This window comes from Aulonocara stuartgranti, assembly GCF_965226115.1.
Source record: "Aulonocara stuartgranti genome assembly, chromosome: 23".
Lineage (NCBI taxonomy): Eukaryota > Metazoa > Chordata > Actinopteri > Cichliformes > Cichlidae > Aulonocara > Aulonocara stuartgranti.
In genome coordinates, this window is record NC_138958.1 from 45435418 (window position 1) to 45456042 (window position 20625).

Sequence of the window (20625 nt, forward strand, 5' to 3'; positions counted from 1 at the left end):
GAAATTGGTCCAACTGCTTATATACATTCACTGGCCACTTTATGAGGTATACTTGTTCAGGGTGTAACACAAATATTTCAGTGTTCATTTCATTTGTCAATCACATGTCAGCTTCATCTTCCTGGTTAAATAAAGGTTAATAAAATAATAAAATGTCAGCAAATCAATGCTCAAACAGAGCAACATGGCACATGTTACTGGTCCCAGTGCTTCACAAACTGCTGATCTGCTGGGATTTTCCCACACAATCATCTCTGTTCACAGACAATGGTCTGAAAAATAGAAAATATCCAGTGAGCTGTGATTCTCTGGGTAAAAATGCTGTTTACACATCAAACCTTGAGGCAGAGCGGACCACACTGGATATCACTGCTGTCCTCTAACAACAGCAAGCTGAGGCTACAGTTTGCAAGTCTGGACAACAGAAGACTAAAAAAACGATGCCTTGCCCGATGAGTTGATTTCTAACAGTTCAGACTGCTGGTGGTGTAATGCTCTGTGGGGGATTTTCTTTGCAAACTTTGGACCCTGTAGTAACCACTGAGCATCATTTAAACACCACAGCCTGCCTGAAGGTTGTTGCTGACCACATTCATGTCTTTATGCCCAAAAAATACCCATCGTCTGATGGCTGCTTCCAGCAGGATACCACACCATGTCACGGCGCTCAAATCATGTACGGCCTGCGCAGTCACCAGATCTCAATCCAGCAGAGCACCTTTGGGATGTGGTGCAACAGAAAGTTTGCTTCAAGTAAGAGCAGCTGACGAATCTGCAGCAACTGTGTGATGATGTAATTTCAATATGTCTTGAGAATCTTTGAGGAATGTTTTTAGCGCCTTGTTGTGCCACAAAAAATGAAGACATGTTTGATGGCTGAAGGTGGTCCAACTCGGTTCAAAGATGTACCTGATAAATGAGTCAGTGAGAGTATTTAAACTGCTGTCAGTGAAAATAAGAAGAAAAGAAATGAACAAATTACAAGAATAAAAAACACATAAGCAGGTCAATACAATGCTAACACAGTGCTGAATAACTGTGTCAGATAAAGAAACCAAAATGCATTTACCTTCCACAGTGACACTGATATGGACAATATATGTCCCTCCAGTGTTTGTACACTCACAGGTGAAGTGGAAGTACTGTGGATAGTTTTACCTTACATACATAGATCTACCAGTACAGCTTCTGAGGTAACTGTTTACAAAATGGTATATTCTATCCACAAGTTCTTTGCAATTTTACATTGATAAACATTATCCTTAACACATTTGGCCCACATAAAGTACTATGGCCATCACACTGTCATTTAGAATTGTTTAAATAACTCGTGTCTTAAGTCATTCCAAATAAAAAAAGTCGCATGGTTCACTTTTATATCACAAAATGTTAGAAATATAAGTCGTTCATAACAAACTGAAAGGCTGGGAGTTTAAAATGCAAACCGATGGAAGTAGAAGTCTATAATGTCTCAGAGCACACGGTGTCTATTATTGTGTAGACATTTATAAATAAAAGCTTAATAAAGATGCTTAATTTCTTAAGAAATAAACAGGTGGAGTGATCTTTATCAAAAGTGGATGTTGCATCTGTGGCTAAACCCCTGTAACCAAAAACTTTAAAAATCTACTGTGTGTGAGGCTGTGTAAGTAAAGCTTGGCCTTCACACCCGCGTGTAACAAACCATTTGTTGGGGGTTGTGGATTTGACACCTCAGCATTGTGAAAGTGGGGAAACATGCTTCTGGCTGAGCGTAAGATTTCTGCTTACAACTTAGAATCTCATTTCTAAATGAAATTCAGATGTTTTTTAAGTAGGGCTAACACACACACACACACACACGCACACACAAGAACAACAACAACACAGAGAAGAAGAAGAGGGGGTCGTTTTACTACACATCATAAAAACGCAATCATTCATCTTCCAACTGTATCTTTCTGTTCTGGATTTAGAATCATTGGTTGTTTACTGATCTGTACTTTGGGAGTCATACTGTTGTGATACTGGGGAGAAAAGGGTAAGGTTTGATAGACTAAACCATTACACACAAAAGTTGAAAAACCTAAAGAGTGTGTGAGACTGCTAGCTGTGTCGTTCAGCAATAAACTCATCTATAAATGTGTTAGTAAAGAGTGACTTGTACTTCTGTCCCATTAAGCAACGGTTTAACAAATTTCACTGCAAACTATAAAAGGAATCTGGATTTAAATAGAACATAGTAGTGCAGGAAACACTAGTATAAGGTGTCTATGGAACAAATCTCCTTCAGCGTTCAAAATGACCAAAGTGAGGCCTACAGGTGTTTCTCTCAGTTGGTTGTGTTCAGGGAAAAAGCAGCTAAATACACTGAGACTGCTCCACATTGTTAGTGAGTTAACTCTGGATATCTGTAGGTTTGTCAAACTTGGAGTGAATAAAAGCAGAAAACAGTAAAAGATGCAGACAGTGAAAGTCTGGTTTATTTCATGAACACAATGAAACATTGTCGGCAAAGTAGCATACATGATAAATAGATACACATGACACGGACAGTGAGAAGTAAAACTCGTCGTCTTACCACATGTTATATTCTGTAAACTTAAAATAAACCACAGAAATGAGTGTTTTAAAGTCATTATTAAAAACACGAGTCAACATTACTGAAGTGACACTTTAACGATGCTTCACATCACCGTGTTTATGATGATAAAACATGTTCTCTCGTTAGTAGATGTCTGCGCTGACACTTGTCATGAAAATGTCCCGAGCCAGGGTTCCTCTTCAATTACCATTGATCATTACAGTTTTTGCCCGTTGCTTGAACACTATAAACCCATGCTTAGACTAAAGTAACACAACACAACGGACACACACGCACGTGCAAAAAGTCCGTTCTCGCGCACGTGCACACGCACATGGACGCGGCGGGGGATAGGGGAGGGGGGAAAATGCCCTCGGGGTGGGGGGTGTGGGGGAGAGGGGTGGGGGGCAAATGCCCTCGGGGTGGGGTGGGGGGAAAGCTATAGGTATATTACTACTGATGTGTTTTTTTTCATTGGACGTTAAGGCGTCTGGGAAGGGATCTCAGACCATTTACATCCTGGGCCATCTGACCTCAGGAAATCACATGATAAGGTGGGGCCAGGTTTCACAATGAGCTCACCCGAAACCCTGGCTGATTAGGACCCACACCCGCTTTCACACCTTGGCTCATGTGATTAGGTAGAGGATCATCAGGGGGTCCTTTGTCCCTCTTTGGGGGGAAACTCCCACTGGTTTTAAGTCTGGGACTCCCCACCATTGACCCTTAGAACTGAAGAAGCTTCTCGGATGAGAGGTGAAACGTCTTCAAGCAACTCAAGAAGTCCAGACGCTTTTCCTTCCAAGCTCCTTAGACTACAATGACCTGGATGACTGAGAACCTTCACAGACTTAAGTATTAAATTAATAGTTGGTTTTCATTCTTTGTTTTTAGATATATTTTTTTTCTATTCGTATCCCCTCGTGTATTTAACTGGCCAGTTCAGTCCAATTTACTTTGGGAAATATTTAATCTGAGGTAGGGTTGCACCGATACCGGTATCTGGTATCGGCCTCGATACCACATTTTCTAAAGTACTCGTTAAAAGTTCCCCGATACCGAGGACTGATACCACGGTCTGAGACCTGTCTATGTTTGAGCGGCATGTAAGGGGTTAATCACAGGCGCCGAGTGCCCGCCCCCAGGCCCCGGCTGCATCTCAGAGCTGGGAGAAAGCGAGGCGAGACAAGTCAGCCGTGTGGAACTATTTCAAAGTGAACGAAGACACGAAAACAAAGGCGGACTGCAAATTGTGCTCATCGAAATTGTCCAGAGGAGGCTCAAAAGGTAGCGCATTTAACACAAGTAATTTAATCAAGCACCTAAAATCCCAACACGACAACGAGTACAAAGAGTTTGCCCACGCTTATTTACCCACGCTTATTAGCACAGAGGAGCATAGCTGATGCTAAAGCAGTGGGACGGAAAATAGTTGGGCATTTTAAACATTCCGACTTAGCCTACTCCCGCCTCGAGGACATTCAGGGACAGCTCAACCAGCCAATAAAGAGACTGCAGCAGGACATACAGACACGCTGGAAGAGCACGTATTACATGACATCAGTCCTATTTTTCCACATATTAATACATTTATGAATTTTGTGCAGGTATAAAGAGCGCTTCTTCTCCAACAACACTGCTCCAGAGGCCAAGCTGCACCTGAAGCAGGAGCTTCTAGAGGTGAGGCAGAGGGGAGTCGGGCAGAAGCTGCAGAACCTCCTGCTAAACTGTTCCTCAAGGCCCAGGCTGCCGCTGGCAGCAGGTGCTGCCATTGAGCTCGACACATACCTCGGAGAGGCCCCAAGCCCTCGTGAAGACAGTCCTCTGAAGTACTGGGGTGTCAACAAAATCAGGTTCCCCACTTTGGCTAAAATAGCCTGTAAATAGCTCTCAGCCCCATGTAGCAGTGTGGACAGTGAAAGGCTTTTTAGCTCAGTGTCACACATTATAGATGAAAACAGAAACAGTCTGACTGCTGATGATGCAGAAAAGCTACTTTTCTTAAAAAACCCTGCCACTCACTGTTTCTCTCCATTTAGTGAGTCATCTTAGACTTGATGTTAATACCTACCTCAGCTGCACTGACTGCCACAGTTCTATGTCGGTGGATGTTGTTAGTTTATTCACATATTGTGCACTAAATGGCAAAGATGTTTATTAATGCCCCTTGTGTTGTCCAAAGCGGCAGAGTTTAAAATAAACTGAAAAATACTTGAGTTGCACTGTCACTGTTTAAATTTTTTTATAATTATTTATTCTGTAATATGTTGCATACAACATGCTTTTATTTTAAATAAATGTTCTTAATTCCAAACCAGTCCCTTGTTTGTTTGTTGTTAAATTATAGGACTAAAGCTGTTACCTGTAAATTTAAATCATGTTTTTATTAAGTACTCGGTATCGGCGAGTACTGAAATGCAAGTACTCGTACTCGTTTCCAAAAAAGTGGTATCGGTGCATCCCTAATCTGAGGTAAACATTTTGCTTTTCATTTGACCCCTGACCTGTCTGCTGTAATGCAGGAGGCAGGTTTATGACCTATACTGCAGCCAGACACCACAGGAAGCCTTCCTCCATGTTTTCTTTACAGTAATTGATTCAGCCAGTTTAAGTCTCCTTTGTTTTTGTGCATTAGATCACTGTGTGGGTTGTGTTGAGTGGTTATGTATTTGTAAGTAGCCATTATGACTTGACTAGTGGTGTTTATCTCTTTTAAGGGTCTAGTATCATCAGTTAATTAGTTTTTACACTTTGCAGGCACTTTGCTGTAAATACAACAACACTGCTGAAAACTCTAATTTAAATAATTACTACTGATGCACCTATCAAATAAACTAACATTTGCACAGGTGTTGAAATGCTGGACTCTTCCTCTCCTAAATCTGTGGCAGAGAAAAAATGCTGCAGGAGTGTTTTTTTTACATGATATGTAAGAAAAAGAAGAAAAAGAAAGAAACCCTGTGATTTTAATGTGAATGCATTACTGACATCTTATCCAAACACACATTGTGCACACCACTTTATCCCTTATTACAACTGCAGCTTTTATTAGTGCATGTTCACGGGACTTCTGATTCTATAGGGTCTTGACAAAAGTCTCTGCAATCAATTGATTACAATCAAGTGATTCAATTGAAACATGGAAATCAGCATTTCACCATTTTATACTATACATACATGTTTTGCTTTCAAGACTGGACAGGAGTGGCATGTGGGCGGCATTGTAGAGTGTGTTGACAGGAGGAAAACTTACACGCTCAGTAAATCACCCCCGTCACTACCTAAACCTCAAAGTCTGTAAACAGGAAGTGCATCTGCATGAAAGCTTCTGTTTTATATGCAGACAGATGACCTTTTGATGTAAAACCTTTCTCTGTATCTAGAGAAACACTTTAACTATATATTCAACTATATAGTTTAACATTTGGTCCGTAACTATCATTTAAAAACAATAAAAAGGTTTAAAAGAATATACATAGGCGGCTATAAAGACTGCAGGTCAAACATCGTGCAGATACAGAAGGACCTCCTGGGGTCCAAAATGTCGCACTATTACAGAGCAATGCTTACAATAGTCTTGCATGGTTAGCCAGTTAGACAGATGCAAATGTTAAAGAGCTAAAACAGACATGTAAATAAAATACAACATCATGTTAGCAGCTTATTGGTATTAATGTCTCTTAAAGCTCTCCATGACCTAGCTGCATCTTAACTCTCTGAGCTGCCACAGTCTTATAAACCCACCCGCTGTCTCAGGTCAGCTGATCAGCTGTTCCTGAATGTTCCCAGGACTGAGCGTAAACTTAGAGGACATCGTGCTTTTGCTGCAGCATCTCTGAAACTGTGACACGATCTGCCTTTAGAGATTAGACAGGCTTCTTCTCTGCCTGTTCTTAAATCACTCCTGAAAACTCATCTCTTCACCCTGACCTTTGACACCTTGTAAGATGTTGGTTTTTAGTTTGAGTTTTTTAGTTTATTTTTGCTGTTTTATCTTGTTTTGAAATATAGGGCTGTTTACATTTTTTATGTATTATGTGTTTTATTTTTTTACTGTTATGTTTTATTCTATTGTTCTTAACTCATTTACTGTACAGCACTTTGGTTTTGTCCTGGGTTTTTTAAAGTGCTTTCTCAATAAAGATGGATTGGATTGGACTGGAAGATAAACACTTTAGTTTGCAGTACTGTGGTGAGTTCACAGTAAAGCACTGTGTTGGACTGGCGCACAGTGATTGTGGCGTTCATGGTCAGTGTTAGGTTACCTCAAGTACAGTGGATTCATTTGCATTTAAGCTGATGATGCTTCGATTAAGTCATCAAATTTCACCTTTATATCAGCTCTATAAGCCAATTCTCAGGATACTGTTAGTGTAGGAAATGGAAAGACAACCAAGATATCTGTGAAACGTCTGCTTACATCTTGAATTCAGCTCCGGCGTATGTGGTAAGTTGTTAATGAGTGACTTTAATTTATTATTTGTTCACATGTGGCTATACACTCTACTGAGAATAAGCATACTGTCATGATATGAGTGGATCTTCAAAACAGACATCAAAATAGGTCATGGAGAAAATAAGTATAAAAAGTAAAGATCTTATTAGGAATAATACTTTTTGGATAATTATAACCATCATAATCAACCGAATCATCTCAACATGTATTTGCTCAAAAATGTATTTATTACCACAAACATGTATTTAATTATCAACACAAGGAAAATCAACAGTTTCTAGAACTCCAACAGGGGCAGGACTTGGAGGTACTGGGATTTCAGGAGGCAGCAGAATGGTACACTGGTCAGTGTCATTATTATTGACCTGTGATGGTGGATGGCCTTGGAGGGAGCTGAGAGGTAACTCAGACCTCTTGTCTTCAGGACACGTAAAGCAAACATACTCCTTCTCAGCAGCTGGAGACTTAGAGACATCCCAACTCATCAGCCTCATGCGTTTGGGCATCAAATGTTCCTCTTCATCATTAACAGAAAAAGCAGTAGAATATCTGCGCTTTCTGCAGAGACCTACCTCTGCAGTGGGTGGAGGTCTCGGAGGCAGAGGAACATCGCTAGGACACATGAAAAACATCACGTCATCATCCAGGGATGAACGATCGTTTTTCAAATCTGGATGCATGATCTTGTCTGTGTCCTTCGACTGAAAGCTGGCATCAGCAGGTGGTGGACTTAGGAGCTCACATGCAGGTGCGCTGATAGGTCGGAACATGAAAGCGGGAACTTCATTGTCCAGAGCACAACGGTCTGCACTGGATGAGCGTGGGAGCTTCTCCTTTGCCTGTGGAGGAGGCAGACTTTGACTTTGTGTTGCAGAGGAACATTTAAGTCATCTGACGTTTTGCTCTGTTACATATTATTATTGTTGTTGTTGGATTTTTCTTTAAAAATTCACACGATTTAATGTTTAGAAACAGACACAGTGAAGGGTAACTTAACACAGCTCGAGCCATTTTAGGCGTCTGTCAAGGCAAAGACGCAGGATTTGGTTTCTCTGTGTAAGATTACAGGACAGTTGTCAGTTTCTTTTTCAAGTCAGTTGGATAAATTCATATCAAACTTCTCAAACTGTATCATTAAAGCATTGTTTAGGTGGACAAATATGAAAGATATGAAGATAAAAACAGTAACAGCTGGCAATCAAGGGAAAACAACCTTACGAAAAAGGTCTTAATCATTGTTGTTTTAAAGTAAATCTTTCAGTCCTTACTTCAGTGATTGTTTGAAGTCTCTGTGCTTGTTGTCAGTCGCAGATTTGTGTAAAATATTTGCAGTTTGTTAATAAAGTTTGCAGGAGCTCCAAAGTTTGTCTGTTCAATACCAAAGTAATGAGGAGACTGAGTGCAGGTTTGGAATCCTCAGTGACAGAAGAATGCAGCAATGTTTGAATTTGAATTTGTTATTGTTTTATTAACAACAACTACCAGGATCATACCATAGCAACACAGTGATGCCCAATCAAATGTCAGGTACAAGGGATAGCCCACATACACATCCAACAGCACAGTAAAGCAATGGGCACCAATGCCACCAGTCAGGCCTTAAAAATACCTGAGTTATATAACAGCACACTGACAGTGTCTCATCCAAAAATATAAAATGTATAAATACAGTTAATATCATTTTTATTTAAATTTTATTTAATTCTCTTCATATAGTGCCAAACAGATGTCTCAAGTCGTCACTGTTACAACATAGATAAACATGAACATGAAATCCATTATTTAATTCTCTTCCATTCACTCCAGTTCAATTCAATAGCTATATAGATGAATAGACAGATACTGTATTATATACTATATTGATTCCAAATGGAGAATTAATGTGTTATATCACCAGGATAATGAATTCAAGTAGTACAATCTCCAATAAACAGACAACACAGTTCAAGTTCAAAGTGCAATATGTGCAGGATCCAGGCTTTATATTGTAAGATGCAAAATGTTTATATATACATAATATTGTTGAAAAAATAAAGAAAGTTAAAAATCAAAATAAGTTTATTGTCACTGTGGCTGATGTGATTGCAATATGAACCCGGAAGCAGACAAGGGAGAGATGGAACTGAATCTTAACAAAAAAACAAACCATTTATTAGGTTGAAAAACACGAACACAAAACAAGGCCCAGCAAACAGGAGCGGAAACTAAAACTAAAACCTATCCTGGGAATAACTCGGTATGACTATGACAACTATGACAAGAAAAACATGAACATGAATCCGAGGAGGTGCATGCGAGAAACTCTGATGAAAAAACATGAACATGAACATGGACCTAAACAGAATCAGGAGATAACCTGAAACCCGGAATAACGTGAACGGAGGAAAACGCACCAACACTGCCCAGAGGAAGACAGCGGACTTAAATACACAGAAGAGAAAGGAGGGAAGTGGAAACACAGCTGACACAAATGAACCTGACACCACAGGGGAAGCAACATGAAACACACTGAACATGGAAACACAACCCTTTCATAATAAAAGACGAAACAAGGAGAGACGTGGACGTGTGATGGGCTGAGTTGCCAAATGGCTGGTAGGCTTTTAGCTAGGCTTTAGCTTCAGCCAAGTGGAAGCTAAATTGGCTAGTCATTCATATGTAAATTAGGTTGTTACCTGAGAATTCTGGAGGGGAGTGGGGGTGTGTGAATGATTGCTGATTTCTAACTGCCAACTGCCTCTTTGTTTGTCTGGGGGGGAGCTGCTAAAAGCGGTGAACTTCCTTTTGTGTTCGTCTTGATGCATTCTCAATCATCCAGGAAAATAAATCTCCAAAAGTCACCAACTTGGAGTGGTTAGTTTCCTGAGCCACAAGGAAACTTGTGTTTCAGTTTGCCATCTTAGGGAGAAGGAGGATCATCATAGTTTTGGTGGTTGTATAAACTAATAATTTGTTTTAATTAAAAAACTTTCCCTCTGTCATTTCCTGAGTGTTTCAAAATAAAAGTCCTCTCTTTCATGTTTTGAATGTGAGGCTGTTCCTGTGATGCCTTCAAATCTGTTTCAGTCTGCAGATTTTTACATTTCAGACCCAAAGTGACTCAAACATTTACTTAAAAGAGGTTTTTGTTCGTCTGGGTTTTCCTGCTCAGCAGCGCTAAACAGGCAAAAGCAGAAACACACAAACAGAAAGAAACAGGAAAATATGTGTTTCTGTGAACAATGCAGCACCAAAATGAAAGACCAGGATTTATTTTTAATGATTGACCAGTGTTGGGTAAGTTACTTTAAATTAGTAACTTAGTTACATTACTAGTTACTTCTATCAAAAGTAACTCAGTTACTTCAAGTTACTCGTTACTTTCAAAGTAACTAGTTACTAGGGAAAGTAACTTTGGTTTTACTCAGAATTCTCTTGTTAATGTGTTGCTTCCATAACTTTGCCAGTCTTCTAGCTTGCTTACCTGCCACAAGTGCACTGTGCCACCTACCAATAGAAAGGAAAAGATAAGGTGCATATTTCCACGAGAGAAATCCCACGCCTGGACCGCCGTTGACCGCCACCATGATTCTAGCCTACGTCACAGCATCATGTGCGCCTTTTACATCCAACACAAAAACTGCAGTCGTGGTGCTGTCGATTGTACTCAGAACTCGGAAATTCTGCCTTCTGAATAGGAAGATGTAGGTAACACCAGACTGCAGATGAGCTGCATACAGGGTTGGACTGGGACAAAAAAATCAGCCTGGGCATTGTGACTAGAGACCGGCAGCTTTTTTGCAGCTGTGGCTCCAGCAAACATCAGCTGATACTAGAAATTAATATTAAATAAATTCTAACAACAGCTGATCAAGCTTAAACGTGCTGCTGTTGTTTAACGTGAACTCCGCTGGTTTCCTCTTTCTGATGCAAAGTGGGAGATAAACAAACAAGAGAGACGATCAGCTGATCATTGATCAGTTTTCATGATTGAAGTAGAAACGGGAGAGGGAGGGGGAGAGAATGAGAGAAGAAGAGGCAGCTGTGCAGCAAAGACAGAATAAATCCAGCTTTGTGCCTTTTTCATTGTAGCTGAATTACGGGACTAACTGTTCCTTTTCACCTCAATAAGAAATGCGTAATATTTTCTCTGAATACCAGATGAGACGGTTGGCAATTCTAATAACTTATGAACAAAATAAAGTTCAACATCATTAACTTCATAGCACCACCCAGCTGTATAGAAACTCTGTCATGCTAGCTAGTATGCAGTACGGAAAAAGTCAGAATAACAAAAATAAACTCCACCTAAACTTATATCTGACCCAGAGAGACTGCAGGTCATAACTTCTTACCTGAAGTTCAGTTCACACTTGGACCGGCGGCCGTCTCGGGTCTCTTTTCCTTCTGCATCCCCCTTTCCCTCCTCCACCTGCTGGCTTCCACCACTTGCTAATGTTACTGAATCTGTGGAAGCTCCGCGACAGCCACCACACGAAGTAACGAGTAAGGAGCCTATCTAAATCCCAGTAACGACTAACGCGTTCCTGATTTTAGTATAATAACTAGTTACCGTGCTCGTTACCACAATAATAACGTAGTTACTGTAACACGTTACTTAATAACGCGTTAGTCCCAACACTGTGATTGACAAAAACATTAAATGATCATGTTTATTTTCACATAAATGTTCCATCGGTCCTTCTTTTAGAATAAGTTTAGAAATGAAAAATACTAATAACACACCAGGAAAAAGCCAACAGCACGAGTCCTGAAAGGCTTAAAGAGAAAATAAACGCACAAAGAATGAAACAAAAAGGCACAAAACCTCAAAACAAGAGTGAATTAGATCTGACCGACACACAAAGATGCTAAAAGCCCCAAACATGAACCTGTGAGGTCATTAATACCTGTGTGTGTGCATGTTTACATGTCTTTGTGGGGACCAAAATGCCCGTCCCCACAAGTTTGAAGACATTTTTGAGACTCAGAATGTGGTTTTAGTGTCAGGGACAGTCAGGTCAGGGTTAGGCATTCAGTCTTAATGGTTAGAGTAAAAGGCTGAGGAGAGCATGATGTCAAATAGATGTCCCCACAAGGATATGAAAACACAACCGTGTGTGTGTGTTACTGTGAATTTGTGAGACAAGTGAAGATTTCAGAATCAGTGAGAAATGTTTCACTTCCTGTTGGTGAAGAAGAGCAGACTCCTCTTCAGCCACAGAAATGAAGAAGCTTTTATTTTGTCAGCCTGACAAACACGAGCTCAGCCACGAGCAGAGGTGAAGGTCACAGTCAGAATCAGCGCCAGAGAACCGCACAAGGACGGCCTCATTGGTCACGGCTGAGTTCATTATGTGATGGTAACAAGCTGATTATTACAGAACAGGAAACACACGTCTGCTCATCAAACACCAGCTGCTGCTGCTTTTATCAGTCTGACAACAAAACCTCACAAGAAAGAAGTTTTTGTGAGTTTGCAGCGTTCCTCTAAACTGAAAACTAAAACAGACTGAAAATGGGAACACGCACCCACACTCGAGAGTCGGGCAACTTAAATGTGTTTGTCTTCATCTGTAGTTACGTTTCATTGGCTGGAAATGTGCTAACTGGAATCATTCATGAGTCCAGATGAACAAAAACAAGTGTTTACTGCTCCACGCTGCACGAATCTGAATCAAAATCACTCAGACGCGCCCACGTAGGCATTCCACTAAAACCATGTGACCACCTTCACCTTTAAACCTGTCGTGAATATAATTTTAGACTCTTCACTTTATTTTGAAAGAACAGATTTGCAGGAAGTGCAGCTGCTGCAGAAACTCTTCACTTTTCACTGGCTTTAATCTTGAAGGTTTCTCCAGATGTGGAACATTCATGCTAAACATTCAACATCTGACGACCGTCTCCGTGTAAAACACTGACAAACTCAAACTTTATACGGTAACTGACAGATTTATTCCTCCATTTTCAGGCATTTCACAATGAACTTGGATTAGTTTGATGATTTTATTCACGTTGGTGAATAAAACCAGCCAAGAGGCTGATTCCTGCAGAAGAGGAGGCAGAGTGGAGGAATCTGCAGGTTCTGTCTCTAACACACAACCAGAGCTTCAATCATAACGAGCACATAATAAAACCATGATCCCCCCTGATCGACTCTTTTAGCCTGTTTCCTCTGGATCGAACAGGATCTAACAAACCCCAGCTTCTGCTGGGACACTGGTCAGCATGGGAGGAAAAAGATGGCTGCCGTGTTGCTGTTTCCTTTCTTACACCAGGGTTATACTTCCTGTATCTATGGGTCTGAGTTTTTAATCAGAGGATGAACTTAAAGCTTTCAGTCTGCTCTACAACCCACCACCTATCCACACGTCTGCTAAGTGGACTGGAAATCAGTAAAACTTCTACCAGACTTTAGTAAATATTGCATTAAGATGAGCAGACAGATTTTAATCTCAGCATCGTGCACACAGATTTTTCAGGACACTGGAAGAGTTCCTGCCGTGGATTTAGATGTTAGTGTTGTGTGGATGATCCCATTCTGTGATCTTTGTGTTACTAACACTGATGACACCACCGTTATTGGACTCATCTCGGACGGGGATGAGTCTGCCTACAGGAGGGAGGTTGAACGTCTGGTGTCCTGGTGCAGCCACAACAACCTGGTGCTGAATGCCCAGAAGACAGTGGAGATTATTGTGGACTTCAGGACGCACACAGCTCCACTCCCCCCCCATCATCCTGTCTGACACCCCCATCACCTCTGTGGACTCATTCCGCTTCCTGGGTACCACCATCACCCAGGACCTGAAGTGGGAGCCCACCATCACCTCCGTCATTAAGAAAGCCCAGCAGAGGATGTACTTCCTGAGGCAGCTGAAGAAATTCAACCTGCCAACACGGACGATGATGCAGTTCTACACTGCAATCATCGAGTCCATCCTCACCTACTCCATCACCGTGTGGTACGCTGGAGCCACTGTCAGGGACAAACAGAGACTGCAGCGTGTTGTGCGCTCTGCTGACAAGGTGATTGGCTGCAGACTCCCATCTCTGCAGGACCTGTACACCTCCAGGACACTGGGGCGTGCAGCTCGGATCTCAGCTGACCCTTCTCACCCTGGACACAGTCTGTTTGACCTGCTCCCCTCAGGCAGGAGGCTCCGGTCCATTCGCACCAGAACCTCTCGCCATAAGAACAGTTTCTTCCCCTCTGCTGTTGGACTCATGAACAATAACCGTATGACTGTTCCCACCACTAACACATGACCCTATGCTGTGTTTACTGCATCATTCCATGTTTGGCACTGATCACCACCTGCACTCATGTATATATCATGTATATATCTATCTACTTAGCACTTTTAATTCTTATTCTTATTTTTATTTTCATGTCTATTTAAGCGTAATTTATGGCAGTATGTTTGCACTGAAGCACCGCAGCAATTTCCTAATGTTGTAAACCTGCTCAACATTTGGCAATAAAACCCTTTCTGATTCTGATTCTGATGCTTTTACACTTTAGGACCCTCGAGACCTCTGCTGCTCAGCCGTCCTGATCGCTGCCTCCACTTTAACCAGAGGCTGTAACCTCTGATCATTTCACCTGCACCGGCAGTAAAACTCTTCTCCAGAACCAAACGTGCCATAAACCCGTCACAGCTTCATCATCAGCTCAGTCTCAGCAACATGCAGACGACCGAGCAGCAGAAACTCTGCAGGGAACGTCTGAAGTCTGTTCTTCAGTTTTCCCAGCTCACTGTTTATTGAACATGAGACAGAAAAATAACTTCACCTTTAATGTGAAACTTTTATCGCCTGTGACATGTTTGCAGGAAGTTTTCATGCTGTGATTTAGTGTCACATCCATAAATATCACACAAGGTAAAAACTACAAGTCCCAGCATCCTCTGTGTTTAGGGAGGAGCAGTGAAAGTGAAAGTGTTGATCCTCCGTTCAGAGCAGCAGGAGGAGGAAGGTGGAGCTGATGCAGGTGAGTGTTAACATGAATATGTTTCTTCTTATGACATAAAATAATTCCACGCTGTTCGTGTCTGTGGGTGAAACGTGAGGCCGGTCGGCTCCTCTGAGCGCTGGTTTCCTGTAAGTAGAGAGGAAGTGAGTTTAGCTGAGAGAGCAGGAGGAGAGTGAGAGCTGTGCTGAGGCAGGTGAGTGTTAACACCGCTCTGACATTACTGTGTCTCTGTGGCGGGAACAACAGGCTCCGTCAGTGGAGGCAAAAATAATCAGACTTTGGTTTTTCAAAGGAAACTACTTTATGTTGGGAGAAGCCGCGCGCTCATTGGATAACGACTTGTCAATCTCAAGTTATTAGCCAATGAGCGCGCAGGTTCACAGTAAGACCCGCCCTTATCACGACGGGTTTTAAAACTAAAATGGCGACAGAAACTCTGTGAGTGGAGTTCAGGCTGACTTTATGAAAGTGCGACGTTTGAGCCACTTCCTGTTCTCAGTCCCGGCGTCCTGATCACTGAGGTTTCTGTTGCTCTGATATCTGATATTGATTATATCGGTAAACAGGCTGTAGGCAGAAACATCAGGTCTGATCTGAAAATCCCTTCAGAAACAAACTTTAAGAGTTTTATGTCCGTGAGGCTGTAAAACTGTAACGTGTCCTGTGATCTATAAACACTCTGTGATGAATAATCTGAAGTCATTTTGAGCCTGACAGTAGTTTCCTGTCACAGAGCAGAAGCTGCAGGCAGTTTTTGGCACCTTTATATTTAATTTATTCCAAAATAAATCAATAAAGGTAGAAAAGAACTCTCAGTGACATTAAAAATCTATTTTTAAAGACAGATGTGACCAAGTGCAACAAATATAAGATGAGATGTTTACAGATATTTGAAGTATTGATCACATGTAGAACACAGAGCAGGTCCAATAACAGAGTCATCCTGCTCACAAACAGCAGTTTGGTTTCATGAGCTCACTTCCTGCAGTGATCCTCAGCTTCTCTCCAAAGGAGCCGTAACATGTGGGCTCCTCACCATGATGATGATCCCAAACACACTGAGTTCCTTCATCCACCTGATCATGTACTTATTAAATAATGTGATGGTTTTGGTGTTTTTTAAAGACTTTGAGCCTCTAAAATAACTGGTTTGGACTTTAGGGCCAAAGCTCCAACATTAGAAAGCCGTCAGTGTGATGCTTCCAGCACAACAGCACCTCTGAGTGTGTGTGTTTACCTCTCAGACTAACTCCACCCTGACATCAAGAAGATGGAGGAAGAGGACGGAGCAGCATCCAGCTGTGTGTCTGTGAGGAGTGACGGGGTTACACAAACACCTCCACCTTACAGTCATGGACCTGCAGCAATAATGTAAGAACACTACTAACTTTATTAGTCATTTCAACATAACCATGACAGAATCATTGATCTGTGATTGGTTCAAACTGTTTGATCTGAGTTTGCTTTTTATTGACTTGTTTTCTTGCTAAGATCTGAACTCTGTAAGTTTAAGTGAAGTCAGTGCAGCAGAATCAGAGAGAAGAGCTGAGAACAAACTGAGTTCATTCAGAGACAGAAAAACTGGCTGATGATTGGCTGACCTGTCAGCGTTATGAGGCAGACACAATATCACAGAGGGATCAGCTGATCATATGGGTGTCAGAGAGAACTGATCAGTTATTGATGTTTGTGTTTGCAGAGGTCAGAGGTCACAGTCTCCAGTATCCAGCTGTGTGTCTGTGAGGAGTGACTGGTCCAGAGAAAAACCTCCAGAGTTCAGTCATGAACCTGCAGCAACAATGTTCTTCAATCATGGAGCTCAGCTGACCATGTAAGAGAGCTGCTGACTCAGAGTTCAAAGGTTGTTTCTATAAATGTTCAGCCAGTGACATCATAACTTAACCTAACACTGGTCTGTGTATGAAGTATCATTTAGTGGCAGTTGTTAAAGTTGTATAATGATGATGCTAGTTTGGGGTGTATTTTCCTGCTGATGCAAATGCATCTACTTTGCCCTTTGTCTGGTGCTTTGGACAAAGACGTCCAATGAAACTCAGAACAACACAGTTTGCACCACCAGCAGGCAGAGGAAGTGGCTGACATCCAGAAATCCTACCAGTGGCTGAACAAAGCTGGACTGAAAGACAGCACAGAGGCACTAATCATGGCAGCACAGGAACAAGCTCCGAGCACAAGACCCATAGAGCCCGGGGTCTACATGGCTCTTTTTGGGGGGGTTGTGTTGTATTAATAGTGACTTTGTTTCTTTGGACCTGACCAAAATCTTTTGTTTTTCAGTTCAGTTGCAACATTGACTAACACTAATGCAGGGGTCGGCAACCTGCGGCTCTTTAGTCCTTACAGTGCGGCTCCTCGTGGTTTGGGAAAATAAATTAGAAGTATTTAGCTGAAGTGTATTTTATTTATGTTCTTTTTTAACTTGTAGTTCTAAATTGGAAGATTATTGTGATATTGAAATATAAAAAGAAAATTATATTTTATTATTTTTTGATCGTTCAAATAAGCGTCACACTCGTGGAAGCCGGTGTACCCGCCGAAACGCCGTGCATTTATCGAGACTTTCAACCCCAGGTAGGCCAATTATGGATCTTCGGATCCACATTATGTCAGCAGCTGTTCTCCACCGTGAACTATGTTAAAAACAAACACCGCTCACGCCTCACAGACGACAGCTTACAGTCCTGTAAAGATGAAAGTGACTTCGTACAGCCCCGATCTGCAGAATTTTGCAAATATCTATTTTTCATCTTTCAGCAGCATAGAGCTTTTTTTCCAATTATTTTTTAAAAGTCAGGTCAAGGCTCCAAAAGCCCAAAGGAGATATAAGGGTGGCGGCTCACAGCAGTTTTTGTTTGCTACATCATTTTAGTTCAGCTGGGTGTCTTTCCTTTGGTTATATTTCTTTAAGAGTTCAAATGTGTTCATTACATAAATAACATGTAATTTTCTCTGTAGCACTTCATGGATTTCATAAGCAACACACCTTAGTTGTTCACACAAAGCATAAAGGTAAAAAACAGTATATACAGTGTTATCTTCATTCTAGACGTCAAAAAGTATTTGTGGCTCCCAGTGTTTTCTTTTGCGTGGAAACTGGCTCCAAATGGCTCTTTGGGTCCTGAAGGTTGCTGACCCCTGACCTAATGGTATATTTTTTTTAGCTGGATCGTTCTATAAAAACATGAATCAAATCTGAGAAAAGTTTCCACCTGACCTATTGAATGTTATTGAAGCCAGAAGTTTGCCTTCATACTGTGTTTCTTGCATGCCTTTTGTGGTGTACTAATTGATGTGAAATGAATGCAATGTGGTTGTGTTTGCAGAGGTCAGAGGTCACAGTCTCCAGTATCCAGCTGTGTGTCTGTGAGGAGTGACTGGTCCAAAGGAATAGATCCTCCAGACTTCAGTCATGAACCTGCAGCAACAGTGAACTTCAATCATGGAGCTCAGCTGACCATGTAAGAGAGCTGCTGACTCAGAGTTCAAAGGTTGTTTCTATAAATGTTCTGCCAGTGACATCATAAATGATTCCTAATGGTGGTCCGGGTACGATAATGCTAGTATCAATCATAGTAGTAATGCAATCCAAGGTAATGATTTCTGCTCTGTTGCTGTGAACGTCTCTGCAGCCGTCTGTACTCTAATCTGAGACAACTATTACTGACAGAAACCATCACATCATCCAGTTTGTGTGTTTGCAGCTGCTTAAAAGATTTTAAACAGAGATTAATCAGTAATTCATGTGATGTGTTTGTGTTTGCAGAGGTCAGAGGTCACAGTCTCCAGGATCCAGCTGTGTGTCTGTGAGGAGTGACTGGTCCAAAGAAAAAGTTCCTCCACAGTTCAGTGATGAACCTGCAGCAACAATGTTCTTCAATCATGGAGCTCAGCTGACCATGTAAGAGAGCTGCTGACTCAGAGTTCAAAGGTTGTTTCTATAAATGTTCTGCCAGTGACATCATAACTTAACCTAACACTGGTCTGTGTATGAAGTATCATTTAGTGGCAGTTGTTAAAGTTGTATAATGATGATGCTAGTTTGGGGTGTATTTTCCTGCTGATGCAAATGCATCTACTTTGCCCTTTGTCTGGTGCTTTGGACAAAGACGTCCAATGAAACTCAGAACAACACAGTTTGCACCACCAGCAGGCAGAGGAAGTGGCTGACATCCAGAAATCCTACCAGTGGCTGAACAAAGCTGGACTGAAAGACAGCACAGAGGCACTAATCATGGCAGCACAGGAACAAGCTCCGAGCACAAGACCCATAGAGCCCGGGGTCTACATGGCTCTTTTTGGGGGGGTTGTGTTGTATTAATAGTGACTTTGTTTCTTTGGACCAAAATCTTTTGTTTTTCAGTTCAGTTGCAACATTGACTAACACTAATGCAGGGGTCGGCAACCTGCGGCTCTTTAGTCCTTACAGTGCGGCTCCTCGTGGTTTGGGAAAATAAATTAGAAGTATTTAGCTGAAGTGTATTTTATTTATGTTCTTTTTTAACTTGTAGTTCTAAATTGGAAGATTATTGTGATATTGAAATATAAAAAGAAAATTATATTTTTTTATTTTTCATCGCTCAAATAAGCGTCACACTCGTGGAAGCCGGTGTACCCGCCGAAACGCCGTGCATTTATCGAGACTTTCAGCCCCAGGTAGGCCAATTATGGATCTTCGGATCCACATTATGTCAGCAGCTGTTCTCCACTGTGAACTATGTTAAAAACAAACACGCTCACGCCTCACAGACGACAGCTTACAGTCCTGTAAAGATGAAAGTGACTTCGTACAGCCCCGACCTGCAGACGCTGTGCGCAGAGGTTCAGGAGCAGAAGTCCCGTTGTAAACATATCACGGCAGACCCGACGATGTTTGCATGAACTCGCTTTTCAGCTTCTCTTTATTGACCACTTTTCACACACGGTTGCTGTACGCACACAGCCGGCTGTAGCTTTGCTGCTCACAGCCCGACACACACCAACACAACAGCACAGACGTTAAGGCGGCGAGGCGTGATTGCCGCTCAGGTGCGTCCACCTCGCCGCTGCAGACCACGCCCCGCCACACACATTAACCAGGTAAAATACATATTTAGGCAGAATTTTGCAAATATCTATTTTTCATCTTTCAGCAGCATAGAGCTTTTTTTCCAATTATTTTTTAAAAGTCAGGTCAAGGCTCCAAAAGCCCAAAGGAGATATAAGGGTGGCGGCTCACAGCAGTTTTTGTTTGCTACATCATTTTAGTTCAGCTGGGTGTCTTTCCTTTTGTTATATTTCTTTAAGAGTTCAAATGTGTTCATTACATAAATAACATGTAATTTTCTCTGTAGCACTTCATGGATTTCATAAGCAACACACCTTAGTTGTTCACACAAAGCATAAAGGTAAAAAACAGTATATACAGTGTTATCTTCATTCTAGACGTCAAAAAGTATTTGTGGCTCCCAGTGTTTTCTTTTGCGTGGAAACTGGCTCCAAATGGCTCTTTGGGTCCTGAAGGTTGCTGACCCCTGACCTAATGGTATATTTTTTTTAGCTGGATCGTTCTATAAAAACATGAATCAAATCTGAGAAAAGTTTCCACCTGACCTGTTGAATGTTATTGAAGCCAGAAGTTTGCCTTCATAC

At 41.6% G+C, this 20625-nt stretch overlaps 2 protein-coding genes across 2 annotated transcripts in view; both read left to right on the forward strand.

Moving 5' to 3' along the window:
- The window catches only part of LOC309701482 (uncharacterized protein), a 2150955-nt gene that overhangs the window by 844266 nt on the left and 1286064 nt on the right, over window positions 1-20625 (forward strand). The gene's annotated exons all lie outside the window — the stretch shown is intronic.
- Window positions 1738-20625, forward strand: part of LOC309700218 (protein NLRC3-like) — a gene marked incomplete at both ends in the record, with an annotated part of 41353 nt that continues 22465 nt past the window's right edge. Inside the window, 4 exons of the mRNA XM_082523665.1 lie at window positions 1738-1753; window positions 3688-3850; window positions 4171-4416; window positions 16676-16807. Of these exons, the coding sequence (XP_082379791.1) occupies window positions 1738-1753; window positions 3688-3850; window positions 4171-4416; window positions 16676-16807 (557 nt within the window). The remainder of the gene's footprint in view (window positions 1754-3687; window positions 3851-4170; window positions 4417-16675; window positions 16808-20625) is intronic.